This window comes from Osmerus mordax, chromosome 11 (genome assembly GCF_038355195.1).
Source record: "Osmerus mordax isolate fOsmMor3 chromosome 11, fOsmMor3.pri, whole genome shotgun sequence".
Classification (NCBI taxonomy): Eukaryota; Metazoa; Chordata; class Actinopteri; order Osmeriformes; family Osmeridae; genus Osmerus; species Osmerus mordax.
In genome coordinates this window covers 4,868,798-4,887,136 of record NC_090060.1, presented here as the reverse complement: position 1 = coordinate 4,887,136, position 18,339 = coordinate 4,868,798, and the positions used below count along the sequence as shown (strand labels likewise).

Below are 18,339 nucleotides of genomic sequence, written 5' to 3'. Positions count from 1 at the left end.
CCCCAAATGTCCTCTTTTTCACAAACTCATATCTGGTCACCCTATTGTAGGTTAAGATACCGTCCATAAGTCGGATAAGCATGGTTGCTACGTTTATGTCTGGTGCTGTGTTTCCTGCTCAGTCAGTAAGACAGAGCCAAAACTCTTCCGACCACACCAGCTCTTGACCACGGAGACTCCTCACGTGATTTATGACATCCTGAGGTCGCTATATAAGTCCCTGCACTTCACAATCCCCCTAAACATCAGAGGCGCATTAGCGAGCACAGGGATCCAAAAGGCCCACATGGTATCTTTTCTAAGGTAGGTGGCTGGTCCTAGCTTTACTAACACAGCAATGCAGTTGCGTAAAAGACAAAGGACGCGTTAACTAAATGGACTAAACCTCACAGTCGTCAAAATCATAGCCTAACGACACTGTATATTTTCCCCTATAGGAAATTCCAACGGTCCTCTTCATAGCCTGCACTAATGATGGAGAGGTCCGACAACTCCACTGCACCTGACATTCTGCAGACAGCAAATGTGGTATCCCAAAGCGGCGAAAGTGATGGCAAGGCTTACCTATACATTTTGATAGTCATGTCTTTTTATGGTGTATTCCTTTTTGGCATAATGCTGGGCTATGTTCGTTCAAAAAGGCGAGAGAAGAGGAGGTCGAATATATTCAGGCGCCTGTTGCACGAGGAGGAAAAACGGGAATGGGGAGCGTTAAAGAAAAAGCATAGCATCACCTGGCCTGCCATCTCGGGGCTATGCTCAGGACAGGCATCGCTCCCTTGCTCCCCAGGAGTTTACGAGGGCAGGGTCTTGTCCCCGCTGGCTTGTGCTTTGTGTTCCGTGGAGCAAAGCAGTGTCAGTTCACTATGCTCGTCCGCCGACGTGCACTTTGCCATAGAAGAGGAGTCTGATAGTGGAACTGTTGAGAGTCCCGATGAAGTTTTGAAAGGAAGTTCGGACAACAGCGACGACTCAGCAGGACTGAAATAATTGTAAAGCTGATAACAACAAATGGAGACTTTATGGCACCGCCTCATATATCCGGAGCGTGGTAACTGACTGGCCAATTTAGCTGGAGAAGAACTTGACTGCTCGTGTCAAACAGTCCTGAGCATTGAAATATACCTGGAACCCACTTGAAAGAAACTGGCAGTTTTGCCTATCGATAATGCCAATTTGTAACTTAGAAAATACACTGCCCAGTGTTGATATACAATAACTGTAGGTTTACTTGATGCAAAATATGTACTGTAAATATTGGTAAAACTATTTTACTCTAGAATAATAAATGTTAAAAAAGTTTGACAATGACTGAGAGATTATCGGGATTTGCATTATCTGAATTTACCAGAAGGGGGCAGTCCTGCATCTGCATAGGCACCGGGAATGATGCCAGAAAGCAGAATTTAGCTGGAGGCTAGTTACATGGCCTGTTGAAACTTCATTGCTGTCTGTCATTGGTTTATAGTCATATCCTTATATAATGAATGGCTAAATGTTGTACTTATATACTTTTGATATTCTTCTAATTACAGTAGTAGATGCAGTGGCTGATCAATTATGTAGTGTGTCCAATCTTACAGTTGCATCTTCACTACTGCCATCCACAATTAAAACTATCTTTACCCAAATACCACTGAGCATGAATGTAACAACACAAGATTCAGCTGAAGTACTCTAGCCATGAGTACAATAGCATGTCTGTATGGAATAGACAGAAATGGTTATTGGAACCTCCAGTGAGCTTTATCATGTAGCTTTAACATAGCTCATCCCTTTTGAGCCAGACACACTTTCATCAGCACAGTCGTTGACCAGGAGCATCACAGCTCACCTTGTTGACAGTATGCCCCACCACAGTGCAAGTCAAACAATAGCCTGAATGAACAGCCATCCTTTTTTCACTGTCTGCTGTAACCTATAAATGGGAATATGAAATGTGTTGCAAAATCAATTTCATATAAATGAAGTCAGACATTCATTGATCCTCGCACAGCATACTGTTTTATCAGTCTAAACTTTCCTTTTGGCTATTCTTACATAGTCTAGACAAGAACACATTTCCCCTGTAGAGAGATTCGATCCTTGTTTTTCTCTGCTATCTCTGCTGGAAAAATCTCTGGGTCGAGATCATTGTACAGGGTCTTCTTGATGAGCCTCTAAATGATTAAGACGATCCTTTTGACAAACAGAACATAAGCCACACCTTGCAGCCTTGTACTCTAATACAATACAGTACATTTGTACCAAATACAAAGAGGTAGATTAACATTTGTCCTCTCAATCTTTCCTTCCTCATTTCCTCTTCATCTCTGTCCCTCTCTCTCTCTCTTTCTGGAAAGCTTAACATACAGGTTTTTTTAAGCATGGAAGATGAATTGAATTTCCTGTGCTCTACGTGTCACTGAATAAATCATTCATGTGAAACTTGTGCTTAGGATAAAGCGAGTGTGTGCGTGCTCGCTTGTGTGTTAAGGAGAACCAAGAGAGGAGACTAAGGACAGAGAAGCACGGAAGCAGAAGTGACAGAGAGGATCGGGGGGGAACGAGCCAGCGACTGAGAAGCAGAGACAATGCATGCAGCAGTGCAGCATTAGCAGACAGGATGTTTGTCATTAGGACCCTCCAGTGGTATCTGAGGTTATGTCCTACGGTATGGCCCGCCTAATATATGAACAATTAATGAGGTTGGAAATGAGTTACTCTGACCCAGGACTCTGGATTACTCTGGATGCTTGATTTCCTTCTCTCTGTCATTTTCCCAGTCTGCTTTTCTCACAGTAACCCTCCCTCTTACTCTCTATGTATCTCTCCCTAACTGTCTGCCTTTTTCTATCTTCCCCCTTTGTCTCTACTGTCAGACTGACCTTGAATTCTTTCCAGCAAATAGATGTCAAGGAAGATACCCAAAGACTGTACCCAAAGACTATTATATAGTTAATCTTACCACTAAAGACATTCAAGTCAGTTTACTGGAATTTTCCATAAATGGTTCAGAGGTTTGTGAATAAATCAAATTTGGGTTTTAAAGCAGGGACATCCTCGCGTTTCATCAACAAACAGTGCAGATCCTGTTCTACCCTTTGCCTAATGAGCGTTTCTATGGCGACCTTGTGGAAAGCAGCGGGTAATTTGTAGCAGTTGCTGCTTTGAGGTCCGCCCAAATCAAGACAGGTCACAGATCAAACTATAGAGGGGGTGTTCTTGCGTCGGTTGCAGATGGGTGCGTTTTTTCAACTTAAATTGTACAAGTCTATATATAGACCCATATTTGGGTGATTTAAATAAGTATGCATAGGCCTACTTATTATTTATGAAGATTACATATATTACAAAGTTTACATTTGTTGCTGCTCATTTACACTTCTAAAATAATAAGAGTGTATAATGACATGTTCTCTCCTCATTTCCATGAGCTTCTTCTCATACCCTGCAAGAGGGGATGGTGAGTCTATATGGCAGCCTCACATAGTTGAAACAGTTGCATGAAAAGGAAGAAATTGGTCAATCTTGTGTAAAAAGCATTTAAGTTGATTCTAACAACATTTTCACTCGCAGTATTACTCAGGGGCGTCGTTAGACCCTTTTTACTGGGGCACGTGCCCCAGTATAAATCTGCTGTGCCCCAGTAAAATCTAGTTTGAGTTTTAACAATTTACTTTATTAGTGCATTCATTTAGATTGATAATCCCGGAAAAAATAAACGCAGTACCCCAATCAACGCTTGTAAAATCAAAGCACATATGCAGATGCCCGCAGAATTCCATGTCAGGACACTCTTCTGAGCTTGCCAAATAGCCACTGCAGGACGCACACAGAAGTCCAGGTGCCGGACTCTGCTCACAAGTCAGAATTGAGGTAGTTTCTAAATGATAGGCCTACCGATCCTCTTATTTAGACTAAAACAAAAACAATAGGCTATTACATGAAGCTCAAAAACAGTAGGCTATTTGCGCTCAAATTAATGCAAAAGAAATGTGAGCGCTCGCATTAACTATTGATGTCCCTGGCACAGCTGATATCAAACTTCACATTCCCTCCTGTTAAAAGTAAAGTTTAAATATTAAAAATGCCTAGCGACGATCTGTAGCTGCGCCATCATCTTCTAGAAGATCTTATACAAATTCTAAGAAGCTGGAGATAATTGAACCCGCTAATTGAACTTTGATTATATAAATTAATTTGATGTAATTGCTAACAAACATTAACTATAAATGAAATGTTTGTACAATTCAGGGCTCGACGTAAGGCTTGTCCGCTTGTCCGGGACAAGTGGATTTTTTTGTAGGGCAACTGGAAGAGAAATGTAGGCTATTTGCCCCATTGGACAAGTTAAAACTCAAACAAAATCAAATGCCATGTTACTTCACGTTATGTGCCACTCACTACGTGTATTCTACCGATTTTATTTCACCGAATTCTGCATTAGCAACAGTGGCTTCGTCCCAAGATCTCTCCAGACTGTGCAGCTACTTTAATGCTCAACACTTGAACGGGCGCGGTCTCTTTTCACAACTTGTATTTTCCCAATGCTCTTCTTGACATCGCCATTCGAACAGCCCTCACTGACTTCACGTAATATTACGTCAGCATCATGCCTACGGCAACGCCCGAGGGGAAAAAACACTCTTGTCCGTTGAACATAAAACGGTCTGCTACAGTAGGCTATTCTCAGGATTAGCAAGCTAGCTAAATTTATTCTATATATAAAATTTTGTAGACAAAACACTGGATTTTGCCACAAAATGAGTGACTTGGCTTTATTTCTGGACATACTATCCACAACGGAAGTGTGTTACACAATGCTGTAATATCGCCAATGCTCTTGATACCCAGAATGCCCCGCGGCAAGCTGAAAATCTATGAAGTTAAGGACATTAGCTTAGTTAGATAAGCATTGTTTGGAGTTCTATTGTTATGTTCGTTTTGTTTTGATATGTGTAATGCTATGGTTTGTAGTTTAAATAATTGGATTGTTCACCCTGATTGGGAATGTTGTCTAGTTAGATCGCTCTCCAAGTGGTATAACTGAAATCGTCAATCAACACATGTGGCTTTAAATATCCTTAGTCAATGAAGTTCTTCCGTAAGTTTTTGGTAAGTGGTCCACTATGCGAGCCTGTTAAGAACCCATTTACTTAATCACGGCCTACTGCGCTACCATCAGAGCCCGCATTTTTAGAGTCTGTCCACTCCCTTTAAACCCTTGTGCTGCCTTCACATGACCCAAAGGTTCTTAACGAACCATCTTTGTGTTTATGCAATATTAAGCAATAATAAAACACAAACAAAAATTGTATTTTAACATTCACGATCTGGGGGGTCTGACAGCCCAACGGTTAAACGAAAATGCTTCACTTTGTTTTTGTATGCGGTAAAGTTGTCGGAATTCGACGGTGGGTCACAACGACTGATGGGTCAGAATGACCCGAAGATAACACAAGGGTTAAAAGCCTGGCTCTGCCCTCCTACGTACTTCAGCTCAATTTGGATTTTGCTTCTGTACTTGGTCTGGTATTTCAATGCATCAGTCGGTTTTCAGAAACACATTTTTTGTAGGTCCAATCAGGGAACAGAGGGAGTGGCTGAGAACAATGACGTTGATGTCGTGCATTAGTTTGAGTTGTAGTTCAGTAATGGAGGCGGAGAAAGATGCGAGCGAAGCTATTCTGCGGTTGTGGCAACGCAGCCGAATATCCATAAGTTAAAGCCGGAGCAAGAACAATCCTTGCTGAGTTTTGTTGGTGGTCATGATGTTGTGGCCCTCCTCCCCACGGGGTTCGGGAAAAGTTTGATTTTCCAGCTACGGCAGCTAGCTCCGTGGTGAAGGAGTTGGCTAAAGCGAACGCTAGCGATTGGTTATGGCAACCGAGCGACCCCAGACCCAACGTCCCGACCAAAATTTTTTGTGGGCAGGCTATGTTTGGCTGGCACCCAGGCTTGGTCGAAAGTTGAATGAACGAGTATGTCCTTTCGATTTCTTACAGGATGAGTCGTTGTTGCCCATAACACGCTAGCATTCTGCTAATGAATGCTAATTGGTTAGTGAAGGACTGACTACGACCAGAGATCCCGCTTGATGGCATCCGAAGCAGAATCAGAATGTCAGCGTATTACCAACATTAGCAAGCCAAAACTCTTTCTAGCATGTGAATTGACAGGGAAAGCCTAACCTGTCAACTGTGTTGTCGATGCCTCGAGAGAAAAAAGGAAGTGACCAGAGCTTTCCGTAAAGCAGTATCTCTGGTTGTACGATGTGTATGACGTCATTGACATTTTAAAAGTTGTTTTAGAACAGAAAGGCTTAAAAAAAAAATGTGCCTCCCCTTTTGAATTCAGAATTCAAATTTACATCTAGTCATTTATCAGACGCTCGTCTTATCCAGAGCGACTTACAGTGCGTGTCCACTGCGGCGACGCGAATCGCTTGCCATTGCTCGCCTTCCCACAGTTCACCACGCTCGGGGGCGTTTCAAACAGATTAATGTAGAATGTAGTTGTCTAAAGTCACTGTTGTAGTTGTCATGGCCAAGTGTGCAGACTTGGGTTTACGTACTCGCAACATCAATCAAAATACAACTTGTTTACAAAATACAAAACTGTTTAATAGACATAAACGTTGACATGTGTAAAAAACGTTTTATTATATTACTCAAAGTCTGCTAATCTGTCGATACGATAGGGAGTTCAAGCCGGGCTAGCTAGCTACTGTAGTTACCACAGAAAGAAGTTACGTAATGTGACTAGACTGAATTTGAAAGTACAAGCACCAACAACTTCGGCAACCTTGCGCCATGCATCGTTTTTTATTAACATCTCTGTACGAATACAGCTATGTATCGTACAGGACTGGGTAAGCAGCCACACAAACGATTAGTTTCTCCTCCATCCTGAAACCTAGAGAGCTAGAAATGTTCACCATGGTTGCTACGTTACGAGAAACAAGAAAACACTCCGATTGGCCATCGCTAGCTAAAATCGCTCCTCATTTGCATAAAGTTGAGAAAATCTCAACTCGGTCGCGTCGCTACCCACAATGCACCACGCAAGCGATTCGCCTGGCTCCATTGAAAATGAATGGAAAACATGTTGTCGTTCGCATCGCGTCGCTGCAGTGAACACGCACTGTTACAGTAAGTACAGGGAAATTCTCCCCGAGGCAAGTCGGTTGTAGGTACTAAAATTACTAAATTACTAGACAAAAAATTTTTTCCTGAGAAAAGTGGATTTTGAGGGGTATAGCTCCATAGACCTCCATTCATTCTGCACTCACTCGTTAGTGCCCTCATATGGAACTAGGGTGGAACTGCAACCAGTTCAGAACCCGGAAGTTTCCCGAAATGGGCAGTTCTCCCCATATTAGACATTCTCTTTTTATTATTTTGATTTTTATTATTTAGAATTCAGATAACAAATATTCCGTTTTCACATTTTGCAAACATAAGAATGTAAACAAATAAAAGAAAGATATGTAACAAGGTGACAGACTTGCAAACTTCCTTAAAGACATTGATAGCAAGAGCTCGTAATTGAATAATTTTGAGTAGATATCCATTATTAAAGTATTATTATTATGCCGATGCCTTCAGTAGTATTTTTTAATAATTGTGTTATGTCCACTGTACTGTCCTGTCTACAGTGTTGAATGTATCTCTGTTTTTAAGCTGTTGGTGCAGAATAAATTCCCCTCGGGGCAATAAAGGTTTTCATTCGAAAATCAGTCACGATGCAAACAAATATCAACAAAAAAAAAATCATAGGAATGGGATATTTCTTTTCTTCAGTTGAACATTTTTCAGTGCCAATACTTGTTGTTTCAATGCCAATTTCTATTGCTATTGCAAATTAACATTGTAGTGTAAATGTACATTTACAGTAGCTTGGCCCATGCTCTGACTAAAGGTCTGTGTTGGTAGTTGACCAACAGGCACGTCACCTAATTGGTTGATGTTGCCTGAGCTGGTCAGGGGGATGACTGTGTCAAACAGCTTGTGCTCTTTTACATCAAACTATTCTGTCCCAGATAAACACCACATTTTATATAATGAAGAAACTGTTCATAAAGTGACAACACCCAACAGTATAATATAAGACATTGGTTTCACCGACACTGCAAGCTGTAGAAAAATAAATATTTTTATTGGTTATGCAAGTGTTTAAACCAACAGGTCCAAACCCAGTTTAAAAAGTATTTATTGAACAACTGAACATTTTACATAAAAATGCAAATGAAATACAAATGTATGATGGCACCTGTAGCTTAATAGTCTGACATGGAGAGTTGAGATGAGATTTTTGGCAACTTTCCAAAAAGGAAATAGAGTACGCAGGCACCAGAGAATGGCTCTTCAGAGTAATGTGTAAAACTGTGAGGTATTCTTGAATCTTTTGAATGTTTTAAACTGATTTACAAAAACAAAACTTTCACATATTGACATAAGTTTCTTTAAAAACACAAGTTATAGCCGGTACAGTACATGCTTGATTATCATAGAGGGAAAAAAACCTGAGAACAATGTGCAACAAAACCGTACAACGATACAGCGAAGCATCACACAAGCTTGAGTTCAAATACATTATTTAATGTGACATTACGTACTGTACATGCAACTCTTAAATTGCCTAACGGTGCTGTAAGGCAAATTCCATGATTTGCTTCTCAGTACATTATATACGTGTGAAATGAGTTGCTGAAAGCATGTGCAAAGCGCGAAAACTTTGTCGCACTGAAATGTGGAGTTAGACCGTTGAACAGTTTCTCACCCGTTTTCAGCTCAGGTTTTGTATAGGCGGGGCAAACCCTAAACTATCTAAGTCACAGCAACCTATCTGCGTCAGATCACAGACGGTTTATATAACCTGCATTCTGTTACTCAGCTGGTACAATGCAAAGACTAAGTAATTAACATATAACACTCAGAGACTGCAGGTAGGTCTGTTCTGATATCTGCAATTGATTTATATAGTTATTGCTGTTGTTGCTAAATTCAATCAACTAGAGGGGGCGGGGCTTCAGCGCCTTCAGGCGACACGCCCTCCCCAGTATCAAGCAGAGAAGACAGCTGATTTTCTCACGATTTCAAAGCCTAATTTAACATACTTGTCAGTATTTTTTTTTCATTCGAATTTGGATGGTTAGTTAACAACACATTCTTCTGTGGTATGATAAACTTAAAACTAATCGACTTAAAAACTTAAATCTAATCGACACTGTCGATCAGTCCTCCTACGCCACGGCACGATACTTGCTGAGCAACACAGGCAGGGATACAGTAGCTAACAACGCAAAATTCTGCTGCTCGGCTCCATGACGCCGGGTAAGAAGGGCTCGTGAGACTGCTCACCAAAAGAAGGAAGGGGAGCCCACTTGTCTGGCAGATTAGGACATGTTCGTGGGTACCTAGCGAAAAATAGCGAAAAGTAGCCTCAACTTTCCTGGACTTTTAGCTATGGTACTAATGCTGAGGTCTTGCGACGCTGATATCTCTGTCTGTCTTACTATGCGTTGTTGCTAACATGTGCTGACGTTGTGACATTAGGCTAGCACTGAAGTAGCAAGCTAGCTAACATTCAAGGCACTTTTTGCCACAAAAACGTTGTAAGCTCCTAAACCGTGCAAAGGAACGTAAATCCCAATACAAGCAATGAAATCGTGACCAAGACGAACATGTTGACACCGACGTTGTCTATGTAGTCCAAATATTGAGGAATCCTTAGGGGTGGGAAAATAATAAATAAAGAAATATAGAAATATATGAGAGAGAACAAAGGTTGTTTTTTGAGGCACTAATAAAATGGCCTCAATCTTTCTCAGTGTTCATGGAAATCTTTATCTTATACTGATAAAAGAACTATCCAAAATATGTAAAGAGGACATCATTCAATGATCCATTCTGTTTCACCCTCAGAAGGTTTATAATAATAAAATGATCACTGGAGCCAACTCATAGCCTACTCATGTGGCCTTTTACAAAGCACAGAAACACATTTTCATAGACGTCCATCTTTTGACATTTCTTTTTCTCTTTAACTTCATTTGTTCTTGCAATGTCACTGAGAATAACATCTTGTGTCTCCTTGCTTCAGAGGCTAGTCACCTGCTGCGAGACACACGTCGCACGCCCTTCTCACATCAAAGCAGGCGCTGCTGCTTGCGAGGGATCACTCAAAACAAAAAGCTTTGTTTCGTGCGTTGAGTTCCTGCTGATGGAAAGCCTCCAATGACCACCATAACCTGTGTTTGTTTGTTTATGATTACTTCTATTGGGCACACGTCAGGAGCACACACTGTCCTCAACAGAGCAGCTTAGCTGAGGCTGTGTTGAGGCTTGCCCTGCGGCTTCGTTCGGAGTGTGGGAGGTGTATTGGCAGGTCCAGCCTGGGTAGAATTAATGAGAGTCACCTGGGTTAGAATGAAGCAGATGGCCAAAAAATGATGGTGTTATATTGGACTGTGCCAAAGTCTTAGCAGTATTTTGTTACATGAATATTGTCTTGAGTATATGTGTTTGTGTTCTGTATTTGTGCGCAGTATGTGCAATTTTGCGCAAATGTTTGTTTTAACTTTTCACCTTGTTATTTCTGAAAACATTTTTGCTTAAGTTTATACAAATGTTTAGTTGTGCCTAATACTTTTGCACAGTACTGATGTATGACAATAATGTTATTGGTGGTACTGTTGACATAATTCAACTGCATATTCAAATGGGGAAGATAGCTTTAGGCACACCTGCCTAACAAATTGCAAATTGAGTGGGAAGCTAGTTATTTACCAGCCCACTTTTATGTGGATGTGTTGCCTTGACAACCAGATATCAGCCATTTGGTGTTTAGGCGAAGGTGTTTCTCAAAGTGTGTCTGACGAAGACATTGTAAGAAGGGTTAGGACTACACTTGGTGAGACCCATACCTTGATAGGCCATTTCTTTAGATTCTTTATCTCACAACATTGAGAATCCAACAGGCTTTTAGACTTTAGTGGCTGTGCAAATTGTTCAGGGGAAGTCGGGTGATTTATAGGATATATACATGTAGGGTTTGAAGTACCTGGTGCTCACAGACACAAAACAATGCATGGGTGTCAAAGCAACCTTATCGACAGTGCATATGCCTGTGTGACATTAAGGAGTTTCAGGAGCTGTTCCTCAGCGAGCAGTTCCAACATGATGCACTTGGAATCCAGGGAAACCATCTTCACATGCTCCAGGCCATTCCTTTAGGACGGTTCTGCAACTTTATAGATATGGCATTGACTATAACTCAAAAGGCTGGTGTGAGGTCTGGTTTAAGTGGAGGCTGGTGTGAGGTCTGGTTTAGGTGGAGGCTGGTGTGAGGCCTGGTTTAGCAAGAGGCTGGTGTGAGGTCTGGTTTAGGTGGAGGCTGGTGTGAGGTCTGGTTTAGGTGGAGGCTGGTGTGAGGTCTGGTTATGGTGGAGGCTGGTGTGAGGTCTGGTTTAGCTAGAGGCTGGTGTGAGGTCTGGTTATGGTGGAGGCTGGTGTGAGGTCTGGTTTAGCTAGAGGCTGGTGTGAGTCTTGTTATGGTGGAGGCTGGTGTGAGGTCTGGTTTAGCTAGAAGCTGGTGTGAGGTCTGGTTATGGTGGAGGCTGGTGTGAGGTCTGGTTTAGGTGGAGGCTGGTGCGAGGTCTGGTTTAGCAAGAGGCTGGTGTGAGGTCTGGTTATGGTGGAGGCTGGTGTGAGGTCTCGTTTAGGTGGAGGCTGGTGTAAGGTCTGACTACTGGCTGGGTGTAGGGGAGTGGCAAACACTGCTTGCTGAGGGCTCTGGAATCAGGCTGTGTCATAATAATCAGGGAGAGCGACTGGAAGAGAAAGAAGGATATCAAGAGAGAAAGAGAGAGAAGGAGATGAGAGTGATCCGACGCAGTGAAAGGAGGGAGGGGGGGATGAGGGGATGATGATGAGTCACCAAACAGAGTATTTATAGAAGGGCCAGTGAAGGGGTGGGGAGGGTCTGGGGGGGTACAAGACAGAGCAGGAAGGAAACACCGCTGAATTCTAATCACACACATGATCTCACTGGAGAAAGAATGACAAGCCAAAAAATAGAACATAGGAACATCATTCATTTCCAAACATTTCAGTTTTTCGGAAAGACTTTCCGACTTTCTAGACTGTTACCTAATGCTTACAATGACCTTTTGCCAGGGTTAGGGTAATCACAAGACTCATTTAGAACGAGGCAAAACAGAATCCATTATAAAACAATCCACACACACACACACAAAACACACAAAGAATCATATGCAAGTGACTCCTGATCAGGGATACGGCCTCATCTCTCTCTCCCTAATGAAAGGTCTATTATCATACGTGCTCTTGGCATTTCCGATGCTGAGTGCTGTGCAGGCCTGGCTGCCCTTCAGAGCATGGGATGTGTGTGTCATTGAGGGTGTGCTCATTTGGTTCTTATCAGTTTCTCTCCATCGTCTTGAGTGCTGTCTGCTCTGCCTGTCTCTCTCTCTCTCTCTGCCCCGAGGAGAGAAATATGTCTGGGAGATGTCTCCTTAAAATACTGCGGTGAGAAAGTGCCGCACTATGCGATATACATGCAAAATGAAGTATGCAGCATGTTTCTGGGTTTTAAGCACAGCGGACCTATAGGGTTCTACTGTACGTATCTGGCACGATTTGTGTTGTATTGGGTTTTTCTGAGCTGTGATGTTGTGTTGTGTTGCAATGTGTGTGCTATGCTCTACCGTGTTGTGTGGTCTTGTGTGTGACATATTGGCATGTCAACAGTGACCCGCTGATGTTGCTATGTGGGTACGAGTGTAACACACCATCCTCACTCTATTGACGATGTATTAAAAAGCAAGCCATCGCTACTTCATCTCACCTGCTCCTGAGAGGGCCATCCACCAATAGAGATACTTCTTTTGTCGCCATGGATACCAGCAGTTCGCACAAAAGGCAAGAAGCGTCCTCAGCAGGGGAAAGTCGCAAAGAGCAAAGAGATTCAATATCAGCAGGTGTTTATGCATGAGTGTGAGTTTGTTTGTGTGTGTGTGTGAATTTCTGAGTGTTTGTGTGTGTGTGTGTGGCCCTGTGGACATGTTGTATGTGTGTGGGGCTAGGTGGGGGGTTGGTATGCGTTTGTGGGTTGGAGGGAGGGAGGGAGGGAGGGAGGGAGGGAGGGATAATATCCTAGCACTTGGATTTGTATGTGTTGTGGACACTTATGGGGACAATGTTCCAATCATGTCTCACACTGTCTTTTTTCTTTGATACATCCCCCCATTATCTTTATTATCCAACATGCAGTCTGGCCATGCCTATGACTGTCACATACACTCACACACACTGTCTCTCTCTCTCTGTGCCCGAATCTCAAGCCCTCTGCTCCCTTTAAGCGTGGCGGTAGTCTAGCACGTCGACTCTCTACTTTCTCAACCTCAAAAACACTAGCCTCCCAAACAGCTCTCAAAACAGTCGAGCCCTGAAGAGACTGAGGGGTCACAGTCTACCTAAAGGGGACTGTCCTGACCTTTCTGTCTTTCTTTTAACATGTACATGGACTTTTCTTCAGCTTCATATATGCCAAATAATGGAATATATTCTTTGGAAAGATTTTTATACTGCCGATATCTCCATGGTTTATAAAACAAGACTAGGGGTTTAATGGCTACTTTTTCAGGCTGGGGTCTAGAGAAATGTTGATTGCAGATGTTGAATCTTTATATTTTAGTTTGGGCAGTGTGTGGTTCAGTTTTGGTAGCTCGGTGACAATGATTCACTGTTTTAGGGAAGGACTGTGACAAAGGCAAAATTAAGTGGTTGTTTGTCTCTTGAGCAAACAAATACACACAGCCGCAAACACGACTATCACGACTGTCCAGTCAGGCACACTGACCTATGAGTCATCCTGGCTTCACTTCCAGTCTCCCTTTCTGTCTGTCTCTCTTCCTCTAACTCCTCTTCTCTTCCTCCCCCTCTTTGGTCCCATCCCCCATCCCGTTTCCCTCATTCTCCTTGCCTGTCTATTTTCCCCCCTCTCTCTCTTTGTCCCCCACCCTCTCTCTCTTTCTCTTCCTCTCCCTCCCTCCCTGCCTCTGTGTATCCCCGGACTGAGGGATGGGACAGACAGCGTGCACCAGGGCAGACAGCCGTGACCTATGCAACTTCCTGTCTCCATGGGCACTTAACAACACAGAATGTTATTGAAGGCATCCGTCAGCATGGAAGTATATCTGAACAAAGTGAAGGAGTTTCAAATGACCCTGAATGAATGCTATGCATTCATGTTGTGATCAGATCTTTTGATGTAGTCAGTGTTTTCATTTACTTTAACATGGAAATAATTGATCCATGTGAGAAATTGCAGTTCAACTCGCAGGTCGCGGGAGTCTGAGCCTGAGCGGTTAGGGAATCGGGCTAGTAATCTGAAGGTTGCCAGTTCGATTCCCGGCCGTGTCAAATGACGTTGTGTCCTTGGGCATGGCACTTCACCATACTTGCCTCAGGGGAATGTCCCTATACTTACTGTAAGTCGCTCTGGATAAGAGCGTCTGCTAAATGACTAAATGTAAATGTAGGTCATCTGTAGTATGAGCATCGTTAATAGTACCTGTCTTGGGAATTGATATTTGTTCTGGTTTCAGTATTAGATCAATATTCTCTTGACCAATAAGTTTGTGGCTGAACAATCTTACCTGAGTGAAGGAAAGTTGTTAATTAAAGATTCAAGAGAACTGAGTGATGAGAGTTAGGAGGAAGGGAGAATCAATGTTATAGATTCATGGAGATTACTTTAATCAGAGACAGAAAAAGGTCACTGTCGCATGTGTGTGTATGTCAGCCAAAACATTTTGTGAAATCAAGCATGTCTTTATTTTCCATCCTACATACTCGACTTCTATCCTTGATGGAAGGAAGTGTTGAAATAACATTGTTTAATGGCTTCCTGCAGCTTTCTTCTGGGCATCCTTGCCTTCTGCCTGTTTGGGGAGATATTAAATGGTAATGTGTGTTGTTCCATTTAGAGCTTTCCGGTCTCACTCCGGTAGCGTGCATCTGTTTACTCCCTGCTCTCTAACGTGGTGGGGGTGTCACTGCGTCCCGCAGTGACACCCCCACCACGAGACACTGCACGAGACACCCCCTGAGACACTGCAAGCATAGGCAGAGGGAGGTTCCTTTTCAGAAGGGGTCAACAAACCGTGCTAGACACAGCTCCCTTTCATGTATCAAATGAAATGAACGATTTTGTTTTACTTCAGTGAAAGAGACAGGTAGAGGTTTAAAATTGTGTAGCATCATGCTAGCACCACCTGTAACACACACACGTACACTGTAGCACACACAGACACACGCAATCTCGAGATATATGCACAACTAACATAGATATAGATGTCAGCCTTCCCTAATAAGAACAAAAAGAAACTCAGGCTATTTATACCCTACAAACTAAATTTAGCGTGTAGAATTGTGTAGCATGGCAGAACTGATTCAGTTTGATGCTGCCACAGCCTGCAATGGACTACATGAAGGGGGAAGGGGACAAGATAAAACATATATTTTCACGACATCTCTTTTTTGCTGTTTTGTTGATTCTTTCTGACTTTCTGTCATTTGTTAAGAGCTTCAGGCAAGGACAAATTGAATATGTTCAATGTAATGTGTGGGAAATATGGGCCTTCCTGTAGTATGGGTATGATCTTGTATAATGTCGGTAGGTTGTGATGTCTTGTGACAGCAGTGGGCGAGAGTGAAGCCTGAAATAGATGTGTGTAGGTGACAAACTGTGCTAAACATCAACTTCTAAAGCATTTGATAGAGTGAATTTAATTTATGATTTAATTATGTACTTTAAGAAGAACACGATATGGACTACTGTCCCCAACAAGATTCTTTTCCCTGGCTTTTGACTTTTAAAAGATATGCAGTAATGATGTGGTGGTGGTGGTGTTCCACAAGGATGCAGTATGGGAACGTTGCATTTTCCTAATTTATCTCTTTGCATTCACTTTTGCTATTTCCCTTTACTATTAAGCCATTTTCCAGCTCTACATTAAATCGCTCATCCTTTTCCCGATGCAATTACCCTTTCAAAAATGGTCTAATACAACTTCCTGTTTTCATCCACATATTGCATCTTTACAGTGGTAGTTTTTTCATCCTAGGCTGTTTTGGTCCAGTCTGAAGTGTGACTCATCCCTCTGTAGAGAGAGATAAAAAGTTACCCTCCTCCCTCTTTTAACAAGGGATAAAAAGAGAAATATATATTTTTTGGCACAGTTATATAAGTAGGCTGGATCAACAACAAACACGGATGCCTTTGTAATGAATCGAGCAACAGTATGTGAGACATATGTATTTGTTAGCTACTTTTTGTTGCCCTTTAAATAAGATTTGAATCCCACTATCCCACTAGCTCCCTGTCTCCACTGCCAGGACAATCAGGAGAGAAGAGGAGAGCAAGGTTCAGCCCATGACAACATACCAGGGGAGAGGAGAGAACAGAATCGAGAAGAGAGGGAAGCAGAACAAAGCAGTGAGCTAGAAGAGGAGAGGGATGGACAGACTCTGAAGCTTATCTTGGGTTCTGGTGAAATTGGATTCACTGGTGCATGTGGAACTGAGAAGATCCCATTAACAATGTGTAACAAGATATGATTGAAACATCCTTTTTACACACACATTCAGATATATCATGCTGGTTAAGCACTGATTTTAGCAGTTTAAGTTCAATAAAGGTGTATTACAAATAACATTTAATATTATTATTATTAAAGCTTGGTAGTAAGCTGATACGCTTATGGAGCTGTGTTTTTAGACCTAAAAAAGGCCTTTGGCACAGTGAACCACAATATACTCTTGAATAAATTTACCACTTTCAACTTCTCTGAACATGCTATCGGCTGGTTTGCATCATATCTGGAGCATTGAGAGAAACGTGTTAAAATAAACACTGAACTCTTAACGCCACTACAATCCACAATGGGTATCCCACAGGGCTCCATCTTGGGGCCTCTGCTCTTTAGTTTATATATAAATGATTTACCAACATGCTGTCAGTCAGCCAATTGTCAAATGTACGCTGACGACACAGTAATTTATGCATCAGCCAGGACAGCAAGTGCAGCAGCAGAGACCCTGACCAAGGAAATGAAGGATATATCCCAGTGGCTCAAAGATAACCATCTGACGCTCAACGTCAAAATTACGGTATCTATGTGCTTCTCTATAAGAGGGAAATCCAAGTGTCCTATAAAAATAAACCAAGGGGCAATAGAGGAAGTTGAGGAATTTACATTTTTAGGTAGTATTTTGGATTCCCACCTCAAATTCAATTAACACATTAACAAACTCTGTAAGACTGTCCGGACAAACATAAACTGTTTCAGAATGATACGTAGCTGTCAAGACAGCTTTACTGTTTTTTCATGCCATGATACTTTCTCATTTATTCTACTGTGTTACTGTATGGGGCCAAGCTTCCAAGACAACAGTCAACCCATCATATCATTATACAAACAGGCACTGAAAATAATGGATCAGAAACCAACAATGTGGCACCACTGTTTGATTTTACAGAAATACAAGCTTTTTAATTTTGATAGCTTTATGAAGTTCTCTTTTCTTAAACTGACTTTTAAATGTGCAAATAATTTAGCTCCAGCCGTACTCTGTCCTTTTGTGACAAAAACAAATACAAGAAGAGTGGCCACTAGGGGAGCAGTGGGTGGCAACTGCATAGCAGGGGTGCGCAAAACCACTTCCGGCCAATCATGTTTTTCCGTGACAGGGACACATTTTTTTAATAATTTACCAACTGAAATAAAAACACAAACCAAACTGAAAACATTTAATAGAAAGGTGAAACACTGGAAAGAAAACCAAACATGTAGCCACTGAGTCAGGTCCATAAATACAGGAGCACACACATGCACACACTCTGTTGTCCCTGTTGTAATGTATTGTGTTGTTACGTCCCTGTTGTAATGTATTGTGTTATTACATGATGTGCTGTTGTGTGTAATGTGGTTATGAATCTGTGAAATGTTGATACTGTATATATTAATATATTGCATCTGCTGCATGATTGTGTATTTCACACTATGCAGTAAATTTTATTCGCGTAACTTGTTTAGAAAGGCCTGACCAGAGACTGGGGTTTCAAATGAGCCTATTTGCTAAAAACCTTTTATGCAACACATCTACAACGTTATTTATGTATGTAATAATGTGCGCTGCATTGTCCCTGACAAATAAACGAATACATTTTAAAAATACATAGCCGTCCGCTTACTCACCCAAGAGATCATATGACACTACCCGTTTACAACCACAATCAACACTTGAACTTGTATTTTTAGGTGCAAAA

The 18,339-nt window shown here is 41.9% G+C and overlaps 1 protein-coding gene across 1 annotated transcript; it reads left to right on the top strand.

Moving 5' to 3' along the window:
* The first annotated feature begins 240 nt into the window (after positions 1–240).
* kcne4 (potassium voltage-gated channel, Isk-related family, member 4) lies at positions 241–1,631 on the top strand. The gene is made up of 2 exons (XM_067246788.1): positions 241–303; positions 438–1,631. The coding sequence occupies exon 2, from the start codon at positions 472–474 to the stop codon at positions 988–990; it is 519 nt and encodes a 172-aa protein (XP_067102889.1). The 5' UTR covers positions 241–303; positions 438–471; the 3' UTR covers positions 991–1,631.
* Positions 1,632–18,339: the final 16,708 nt, after the last annotated feature.

Excerpts from the sequence above, each read along its gene's own strand:
- kcne4 (XM_067246788.1), top strand. The coding sequence starts at position 472 with ATGATGGAGAGGTCCGACAACTCCACTGCACCTGACATTCTGCAGACA.